Below are 11314 nucleotides of genomic sequence, written 5' to 3' on the forward strand. Positions count from 1 at the left end.
CAATGGTTCAATTGCCTTACTTATTCTAATAATAACCCAGAACTGCATACTAACCATTATAGCTCAGTGATACGATGATACTAACCACCTTTTTTTGCAAACGTTGAGTCCAAGAGTCCAAGTTAAATGTCAAAATGATTTGTAAACAATAGACTTAGGTTATGTTTAACGTTGTTATTGTTAATGTTGTTAACTTGTTATGTTTGAATTGTTTGGAACTTCGGTTTGGATAAGTAACTATTACTATTAGCATTGACTATATATTAGCCCATTCATTTTATGAGTTTTGACACTCAAGTCAAAATGAGTTAACTATTCATCATTATTATGTAAGCAAGCAACAGCAGATATCGCTCTCTGACAGATAAGTGAACGGATGTGTGATGCGTAACAACAACAGCTAACTTTAAATGTGGAATTAACTTAGGCCTAACTTAAATTGAGGTAAGACTACAGAATAATAAGTTACTAAGTTACTTAAGTTAGCTCTGCGCTGTGGTAAGGGGAAGGGGTACAGTTTCTTAACTGGGCTATGCTAATATCGATTGAAACTATGATTCGATTAGTAAACCTTCATGGGATTATTTCACCATCAGCAAGTTTGGTTGGTTAGGTTATTTTATGATAGTTTATTTTTATAATAGATATATTTAAAAATATCGATTATTAATCAATATTTTCAATTCGATAAGTAATTTCAATCGATATTAGCATACCGGTAGCCCAGTTAAGAAACTGTACCCGTGGTAAGATTAATAAAAAAAATCCTGAGTTAAAAACTACCTTTTGGTTGCTATAGCTGTAACTTAAGAAAACCAAGATAAAAGAGCCGCTTTCCCCAAATCTAGTTTAACTTTAACTCTGATGATAGTGGTGTAAACTTAGACTCTAAGTATTTTAACAAAGATCTTTCCCCAAAACAATTTCTCCGTTCTAGGTTCAAGTTAACCCTCCGACCGTTTAACTGCCCATCGATATTATAAACATTTTGTTTATATATTGATGGGTTTGGGTTAAACCAAGAGAAGAATAACAGCTAACTTAACATCTAGCTTGATTTTGATTAACTTAGCTGATTTTTGAACAAACTGACACTTTTTGGTGTAGTGTTGCCATGCCACCTTGTAGCCGCAGTTTTAAACCACAGTAGAGAAATAATTACTTCCGATGTACCGAGTGACAAGTGAAAGTGAAAAATAAATATCTGAGTAAAATATTGATATTAACTATATATCGGAGTTAAATATCAATAGGCTACTAAAAATATATCGGAAGACAACTATCGATGGAAAAAACATCGACTATCGGCTTACAAACATCTTCACTCATATTTGGGTTAAAATGCGCACATAAGTTAGTTCGGTTCGTGTCCCCATCTCATAATCATATAACTTAAATGATAATAATTGATAATTGAACTTGATGGGTGTTCAAACAATGACAACAATGTTTTGCCTACCTCTTAAATTCACCGAGTAAGTTATACAAATAACTTAACTTAGCTTGTTATGGTTTTAGATACATCGTATGAAATGAATAGTTCGAGGTCAACTAGGTCTTTCCTCTTGCAGCATGCAAAACCATCTCGGATAAACACATTTACAACTGTGGTGGTTCTGGGTGGGATCATCATTGCGTTTCTGTTTGCCTACGCTGCATTTGGAAAAGATCCTGAGGGTAGGACGACACTTAGTCATGTCAGCATTGTAAGTACCTATCGTATTATTTAATTTAAAATTGTCATCCTTAATAATATTTTTGCTCACCTTTTCGACTTTTTTTGCACATACACACCACATATATTACTTAACAATTTAGGCATCTCTAAAGCATTTAACTTAAGCAAAAGCGGCCCAAACCCCTTAATTATTTTTGGATATGCCGGGGATCAAACCCGTGCCTCTGATACTGAGGCCTGAGACTTTAACCATTAGACTAGGAACAGTCACTAAGTTAGACTAAACTTTATTAATTTGATACACATGTTAATATAACAGTTAACATGTTGGAAATCTTTAACAGGAAAATATTAGAAATAACGCAGATATTCTTGTAATGTGGCTACTTTGGCCAGATTTGATTCGATACGTTATTATCATTAGGTACTTAGAGAGCTTAGGCCTATATAGAATGATTCAAAGAACTTAATAAGCATTACCGTAAGTTATTTACTTTTTCAGTTTTTTAACACTTGGTTTTTGATATTAAATAAATAATGAAACTATAGGCCTAATGCTGGCATTAAACTAAAAAAACCTGCTAAAATGTGAAATTTTTAATAATAGGTACATTGGCATAACAATTTTAGGTGGATAGGAACCATCATGTCAAGTTCCATATGTTGATATTTTAGTCGTTCATGTAATAGTGATGAGTGCTTTCTTTTAAAACCCACAATGATGTAAATGTGTATTTTAGTTATACAAAACTCTATTCTTATCTAACTTATGTTGTTTAAGTAGGTAGTTAAAAGCTCAAGGATCTAGCATTTGATAACAAAGTAATTATTGTGTTATAAAAGTCACGTAATACAGTAGCCTATGATTTAAAGCTTCTAATCTCCAGCTTAGTCTAATCCTTCCTGATATTGTTTTCATATAATTTTCATATCTTGTTTTTAGATAGGCCTAGGCTATATGTAAAAATTTTTAGGTGGAATTACAAAGAGAAACTACCTATCGGAATTTTCATAATTTGCAAGATAATGGAAATTGGCAAAAAATCACATCAACCATGTGAAGCCATGAGAAAATAAAGAAGCATTGCTAAAAATTTACAAAAAACTATAAAATAATGCCCTAGAGTTTAGGCTCTATACTTAACATAAATTGTAACCAACATTATAATGGGAGGAAACAAAAAAATTATTACAACGGCCAGATGAATGTGATATAAAATAATTTTCTTTAAGGAAGACAAAATAACCACTTTAGCAATGGTTTGTTTAATCAGTTCATTGTGATTATTAATTCACGTGAAAATCTCAAATGATTCTTTACGCTCATAAAAAAAATCTCTTTTTTCATTACCCTATGTCTTATTTGTAATGAATTGGCAGTTCAGATTGAAAATATCTTCACCTACGACCGTTTTTTTTTAACTAGCTTTTCAATTCAGTTCTTGGAATTAAAAAGATTCACTTTACTGCACTGTATACTTACTTTACCGCATTGTTTTTTTTTTGTTTTTTTTTACTTTACAGCACTAGTAAAGGGCCAATAAAGTTCAAGGATTGAGAGAAAATAAGTAAAATTGTAATGCTTCGAACGTCAATTTATCAGCTGTTAAAACCAATTTAATCGATTATACAATGAGTCGTTGCATCACTATCAGTAATGATAGGTTATAAACAAAAACATAACCTCTCATAGAAGCTATGTATGGGTGTTGATAGTTATTAATTAAAAACCAAGTAAAGTAGTGTACGCAACTCGCGCAAACAGTCTTTATGTGATCTTTGCATAAACTACTATTACATTACACATCAAGTTTAAACTCTTATCTATAAGCTTAAGGTTGGGTTGTTTCTGCAGGATCCATGTGCAAAGATATGTTATTATTAACTTAATAAATATAATAGGGCTTCAAGGGTTGAAAGGTTTGGGCTGATGTTACAGTCAGTTACACTGTAAATAGTTCAAAGGACAAAGGTTTCGCTGTGTTTTGGTTAAAAAAATAAAGGATCTAGAAACAACAGCAAATTTTGAAATTATATTTGTTTGCTTAAACAGAGAGCTACAATAATAAACATGTAAATTGGAAGAAACTTTTAAAAACATATTTTAGTACATCATATCAAGGGAAAAGGTTCTTCAACATTAACGGCATATTTTACTACTGCCTATTTATGACAAAGATCATGTTACAGATATTTCGCCATGGAGAAAAGAATCCGACATCCTCTTACGCAAACGATCCGTACAAGGAGTCATTATTTTGGCCAGAAGGATGGGGCCAGCTGACCAATGTAAGTATTTTAGTCTAATTTGAACCCATTTCCTGTAATCTAATTTGATGAAACAATTTTATTAAGAAACTAATATGAAACCTGTTTAATAAAGTTTATAGCTTTAAATGCATATAGCTCATACTACTGCTGCAAAGCTATCATACTACACCTTTACTTCTTACCTAATTAGTTCAAATCAAATGTACAAAAACTAACTGTTAACGTGTTAAGTAATATATAATTTCAACTTAAGTACTAAATCTAACCAACAACTTTAGCTTAATACAGTAAAAAACCAACAGATGTTTGAACTGAAAGATTTGAACGAAGTAGAGTAAACTGTATTGGTATTTTAAGCAGGGTACCCACTCAACTATAAAACGTTAAAGCAGTAGGCCTAAAAACCTTAAAACTTTGTAAATACCTGGATTGATCTGAGAATTCCGTGGCAAACCTTAAAAGTGGGAATAGTTGATTCTCAATTCTAAAACACTTTTGTCTCTGGTATTAAAAAAAATATTGAATTTCGATACCTTGGATCCCTTATTGGTTCCAAAATCTCCTGCCATCGCAGCAAAATAGTGATAATGTACTTCACTCACAGTCTAACTTCTTACACATTATGTACAGTGGTCGCAGCGTCATTGTGAATTTCCAACCAAGCAATTGCTGCGGGCTTCCGCTATCACCTTAGTAGGCCTATCAAAATTCCCATCCTAAAAAAAAATTAAATAATTGAGACCCTGTAAAAAAAAAGTTTCCAAATTTGTTATCTCCACCCAACATTTAACCTATCATCAGTATAAAAAGTGTTGAGATATTACTGTAAAAACCATTAATTTCATTCTCAAAACAAAAATATTCAGTACACTTTTCTATGTGTTTGCATTAAAACTAGGTGTATTTTGTTTACCAGCGTGGCAAGCGCCAGATGTACCAGGTGGGGGAGTGGCTACGTAGACGCTACGGCAATGCTCTGCCTCGCTACTCTCCACAGACTGTGCGAGTGGACAGCAGTGATCACGACAGGTGTCACCAGAGTGCAGCTGTGTTGTTGGCAGCATTGTTCCCTCCCTCTGCAGACCAGGTGTGGAACGATCAGCTGTTGTGGCAGCCGATACCCATCCACTCCAGCCCTCTCAGTATGGACAAAGTGAGTGATAGACTTCGGTTGAATATTTAAATTTACAAGGTTTGTCCGTAGATTAGGGTCTCTATCGAGCCCCTGTCACAACCAGGCAAGCTAGTTCAAATCGGGGACCAACTCTTTTCCTTACTTTATTTACTACTATTATAGGTGGCTCCCATCCCTATGGGATGATTAGACTGGTCTTCCCATCAAAAGTTGTACAAGAAAAATGACACTCCCAGCAAGTCTGAATCGTGTTTTCTGGTTCTGTAGGAAGAATGACAATCCCTGGTGGTTACTGTTGTCCTGTGATTACTGTTGGGAGTTTATGAAAGCCCAAGAACATATTTGCTCGACGGGGCTCGAGGTGGGTGTTCATCGGTTTCTGTCATAAAAAGTGATTAAATTTAAAGAAACTTTGCCTTCAGATCGGTGTGTCTCAGACTTCAGGGCTGACCATAGTACTTGATAGTTTTATAGACGTCTCCTATTATTTCAATAATCCCTTTTGTTTATTCGCACCATCTGCACGTGACATTCCCTAGCTTTGGCAAATGAGACAGGTGAACATCAGCCTTTACCATGAAAAACATTGTGCAAATGTTAAATCCACCTCCGAACTCCCTTCACGCATTGTGCACAATTAGCTATTTACAAACACATTACTTCACTCATGTCCATGAGTTCAATAGCAATTGACAACTGAGACAATTTTTGTGTCTCTTAGTACTATTGTCGCTTTAACCTCAAAATTATTGTGAGAGTCAAAATCACTTCTTTACATAAGAAAACAACTATAATTTTTACGTTAGGTTCTGGCTTGGAAACGTTTTACACATTGCATTATGCTAGTCCTAGTAGGTCGCATTATCACCTAGTTAAAATCCATTGGTGATTGGGGGATTTGAACCCGGGACCTCGGGCTCCGATGCCCTCAGATCTACCACTAAATCAGCTTGCTTCCCAGGATAAACTATCCTAAACAGCCATTAAGTTTGGTATCAAATGGAAGTTTGTTAATTATGTTTCTCTTTTTCCAGTTAATCACAGTGAAGGCAAAATGTCCCTTGTATGATAGGGAAAAACACAAAAGCGACAGTGAACTGTCTGCAAAGTACGACAAACAGAATTCCGAACTGTACAAGTATCTGACGGACAAAGCTGGCCAGAACATTAGTTCTTTGCTGGATGTTGAGTCACTATTTAACATACTTGAAATTGAGGTAAATATTTCATAATCAAACTAAGCTTATTAAGCATTATTCATCGCATTTACAGTTTTAAGTGGTTAACTCAGTGAGGTCTGACCAATAGGATTTATTCACAGGGTCTACCTAGCCATTGTTCTGTTCTAACCCGTGCTCGATTTGTAAAAAATGAGGTGCCAGAACAGTAACCTATTTAATGTGATTAGTACCTATACATGTACTGTACTATACATGTAATGATCTTGTACCTATTAATGCCAATATTTCTATCTTTCCAAAAGAGAGGTAGCCTACCAGAATGCTGTTCTGTCACAAATTGAGCACTGGTTGAACCCATCCAATCAGATAGCCTTCCTCAACTTATCCTGAGACGGAGTACAGTTATCATGGATCAACAGGTTTTAGTTACGGATATGAAGGAAAATGCTTCTTATTAAAGTACAGAAGCATGATATACAGTAGTGCTATAGCCTATGATTGTTATTTGGACATATTTTCTATAGGTTTAGGAACTATTTTTAACCTACTTTGTATTATCTTCATGCGTATGCTTTTGAGGCCGATTATCATTAGAATTAATTGGTGATGGCTTTTGGAAACTTTGCACCAAATAAAGCCGAGATTCTAGTCATCTTCAGACAGATATGTTTTGGTATAGCTGTTTGCTATGTGTCCCTACGTGAGATATTAAAAGTGTAAATAGAATAAATGGAAACTTGGTCACCAGGTTCATACTTGTTGTTTACGATTTTGATCCTAACGATATTCTAATTGTTATAACTTCCCACACAACCTCATCAGAATGTGTTTGGGTTTTAGAAGGAGACTGGTAAGCAGCTACCTGAATGGACTGAGTCGGTGTATCCGGATAAGATGAAAGACATAGCTGCTCTTGTACTGGCAAGCTTCACTCACACTCCTCTCATGAAGAGAATCAAAGGAGGTGCGTAAAGAGTTTGATCTTATAATCAGATACGCGCATGAACAACAAATTTGTATAGAGAAGAACCTTACAACACAGTGTAATTACACAAGGCAATTAATCCTCTCCTCTCCGGCAACACCTGTGGTAGTCTTGGTGACACCAATAATCATCTCCTGCAACCATGGCAACACCTGAGAGTAGGTCTTGGAGTCTTGGTGAAACCGGTAACTGTCACCCATGATTACGGCAACACCCGTGCATCTTAGTCTCGGTGATAGTGGTGATCCTCTGCCGCGATTACGGTAACACTCGTGAACGGACTTTTGGTTAACCAAATGCGATCGCGCTATCACTCCAGACAGGAAAAAAGTAGACGGTCGGATAGTAGGTCAGATATCGGGAGTATTCCGTTATGACAAGGTTGTATATGAGTGGTTCTTATTCTACTGTATAAAATAAACTGCTTTAGATTTGATATGTACTTAGGTGTTTGAAATGTATGGATGAGGAATATTCAAATTAAATACAAAATCATTCATCTATGATCATGCGTCGGTGGCAATTAGGGGCAGAGGAGGTCATATGGTGGCACCTCCACTTTTATCATGTATTGATAAATTAAAATAATGCTTATTCCCGATAAAAACTCATGTTTCCCGGGTGGTTTTGCCCCCCTACTTCTAATTCACTGCTTCTGTCTTCATGGAAGACTTTGAAGCTTATGGAAAAGGGCCTATCTTATAGCTCATCAACAAATAGAGAAATTGAAAAATTCAGAAAACATTGAAACTCACTTAACTTGACTTGACTTAAAAGAAACGTGTGGTAATTGGGGGTTTGAAAAAAGAAGAAAAATGCATTATAACCTGCAACCATGGTAAACAGAAAAAAAATTAAGATTACTGACCTTGCACTTTAAGAAAGTTCTAAGTTCAGAAGTGTGTTGTGATAAAAAGTTTATAAAATCCTATACCACAAATTAGCCTTCAAAAACAAACCATTTGTTATCTGGAACCTAGTTCATCCAGAACAGTCTCACTCATTTATTTTAATCATTGATTTTATCATCTACAGGGCCTCTGATTGGTGCAGTAGCAGGAAACATGAATGCAGTGTTTAACGGCACCAGCAAGCGCAAGGTCTCTCTGTACGCAGCACACGATCTGACCATTGTCAGTGTTCGGAGAGCACTGGGCTTTAATGACATTGCATTTAAGCCTGGCTTGGGAGCCGCACTCATCGTGGAACTTGAAGTGGTCAACAATGTGCCTTTAGTTGAAGTATGTACCCTAATCTATATAATCATACGTTAATATTATAAATTGTCAAATGTTGGTTGGTCGGATATTTTGATGATACACACACAATCTCGATTAAAAAGACTAACGTAATTAGATTTTTGTAAATTTGTTTGAATAGTAGCTGTCACTAGATTTTTTTTTGTCTACCCAGCTAATTTCTAAACATATTTTTCAAATTCTATTTTGTATGTTTTTCAAATTTTTAAAATGTGGAAATTGACAGGGTAGGTAGATACTTTGTGTGTCCACTTAAACTTTTTTAGTAAGACTTTCCATTTTTGTGAGAAAAAACGTTATACTGTAGCAATAGATAAAACTAAAAATCAATATAGTAACTAAGGCTAAAATAGTTAAGGTAAAACACAGAGAAGTGAGGCACAGAAGAAACTAGCGTATGGGACAACAATGTGCTTTCAGCTAAAGTATGTTGTACTTGTTATATACTTATGACAAGGAAAGAGCCCAAGTGGCGAACACTTTGCGGAAATTCCTATTGCACAGAGCACAGAGACTACCTCCATCGTGAGCGTTGCAGTACATGGCTAAGAAGGCGGCGTGGAACTTTGCCCTTAGACTAGTGCTAGAAAACACAAGCGTACAATTGAATGTTTCCCCTGCACCTTACTTATCTGAGGCTAAACTGAGTTTAAAAGCCTGAACACTATTAAGGTAACTGGCAAATACAACTTTTTTCTCTTGCATTAAAGTTCAATAGGCTACTTCACTAGGGACAGATTGTTCAGATGACTGTAGCTCTTATGTAAACGTTTGTTCACAGGTGCACTACGCGCAGAGCTATGCAGATACTGATTTGGAAAGGTGGGAACTGCCTGGTTGTCCTTCCCCATGTAGTCTGAGCGCCTTTACCGAAGCTATGTCTTCCGTCATTCCCCAAGACTGGGATTCTGAGTGCAACTTAGACCAGGCATCATCGTAGAACTACAAAGCAGCAACAAAGAACTACCAAGTAGAATTGTAGTCTGTAGAAATAATTTTACCAGAACATAGTTTGTTCCTTTTCAACTATCTATCTTGAAAGAATCAAAATCTAAACAGATCAAAATGGTCTGTTTGTTTACATTTAGTAACAACAGTAGCAGTCTACAGTTGTACAAAACTCTCATATAATTATTAATTCACAAAAAGCCAAACTTCTGTACAACTGATCCAACACTATATGTATGGTTTCCCAGTCAAAATGAAAACAACAATTAAAATCCACTTTTAAGCCGTAAAACTGTTTAGATAATTGATCATCAAAGCTATTGTTGATCCTTAACTGCTTTGTAGTCAAAGACCTATTTAGGGAGATGATAAATCAAAAACCAAATATAACTACTACAACAGCAAGGGTCGGAGTTTTGTTCAGTTTAACAATATTACAGCTGTATTATAGTTTCAGTTTATTTTGTGGACATGTCATTTAACTGCAAGTCAATTCTCAGATCTAGAAGATTGAGTTTTTACTAAATTATATTGATTTATTTCATCCCTCTGTAGAAAGTTTATGAATCAGTTGTTACAAATTAATGTGTAAGTGTTGGAAGAAAAGGAAAAGGAGTGATGAAGGAGGGGGTAATGTTTAATTTTATACCTACCCATTTTTTAATCTAAATGCTTAATTCAGTTCACTGCATGACTCATTTAAATTTCTTGCACCTTGCAATTATAAACAAATGTATACTATGTAATGTGATAAATTTAGATTTATGTATACAAATATTGCATTTAATCTTATTATAGTATTGTCTTTAAATTATTTTATTGTTAATTTAGCTCAAGTTTCTTTTTTGATGCTATATACGATTTGTTAGTTGAGCATAAAATAAATAAGAAATGTTATAACTATATTCCGATGCCATTTAGCTTTAGAAATAACTATGCGTTTCCTATAAGTAATCCGTCCGTGAGTTAAAAAACTTATTTCAGTGAGTCGTTAGTACTGTACGACAATATGTTTCATCACTGAACCGTTTCAAGTATATCTGTGCCACTTTTATTTAATGCACATTTTTCAGTGATCAAATATGTAGCCAAAGTGCAATACAAATTTATCGTTTACTAGGTACTGGTATTGGGTTTTTTGCAAAAGAGAATTTAGTATCAAGATTAAACATCACAAATCTTTGCAAAACTACGTCAAATTATTTTAGTAATTTTCTGAAGACCTGGGGTCAGTTAGGCCTAAATAGACTAGATAAGAAAATCACAACGATTCTGAAAAGAGAAAACCTTGAGTTAGAAAAGAATTTAGATTTCGTAACAATTCGTAAAAAGTGTTAAAACATCATCAGTACCTAATTTGTTTGAAAAAAGTATACGAAAAAAAAGCCAGCCTGTGATTTTGTTGTTAAAAATAATATAGTTCAAAGTGGAACAAATTAAGGAGTTGTAACAGAGATTTAGTTGTTTTGTTATCAAATTAAACATAACAGGTAGGTAACATTTCTGTAATTCTTTTTTGGAATTTTTGTATTGTAAAATATATATAGAAATCTCTTGTTGTATTTAGTTTATAGCTTTGTTAATGATTTAAAGGTTTGTTTTAAAACATCGCCATTTGTAATTTGGCACTGCCTAAAGTACATAGAATTCATAATTAATTCTTACAAAACATGAAGTTATCTTGGACCAAAGAGAATTAAGTAATTTGAATTACGTCAACAATATCCTATGTATTAAAACAAATGTTTAATTTGATAAGTTGAATACATGTTGTGTACTAGTTATAAATTAGATATATATTTTTAATATGTATATTTATTGTTACAAAATATACCATTCAATGTTGCCAAAGTGCCT

General features: G+C 34.4%; 1 protein-coding gene across 2 annotated transcripts; it reads left to right on the forward strand.

The window, feature by feature from the left end:
• The first annotated feature begins 159 nt into the window (after positions 1-159).
• Positions 160-11291, forward strand: LOC128993416 (prostatic acid phosphatase-like). 2 transcript variants are annotated; one of them, XM_054417306.1, is made up of 8 exons: positions 160-444; positions 1519-1706; positions 3869-3967; positions 4866-5102; positions 6119-6301; positions 7106-7229; positions 8286-8491; positions 9291-11291. In XM_054417306.1, exons 2-8 carry the CDS (start codon positions 1533-1535, stop codon positions 9447-9449), a joined length of 1182 nt encoding a protein of 393 aa, XP_054273281.1. In that variant the 5' UTR covers positions 160-444; positions 1519-1532; the 3' UTR covers positions 9450-11291. The 2 variants fall into 2 exon arrangements, with proteins under 2 accessions (XP_054273281.1, XP_054273282.1); XM_054417307.1 differs by lacking the exon at positions 1519-1706.
• Positions 11292-11314: the final 23 nt, after the last annotated feature.

The sequence above is a fragment of the Macrosteles quadrilineatus genome, unplaced genomic scaffold (assembly GCF_028750875.1).
Source record: "Macrosteles quadrilineatus isolate MER2022 unplaced genomic scaffold, UCM_ALF_1.0 Scaffold_4__1_contigs__length_99947679, whole genome shotgun sequence".
In the NCBI taxonomy this organism is placed as follows: Eukaryota; Metazoa; Arthropoda; class Insecta; order Hemiptera; family Cicadellidae; genus Macrosteles; species Macrosteles quadrilineatus.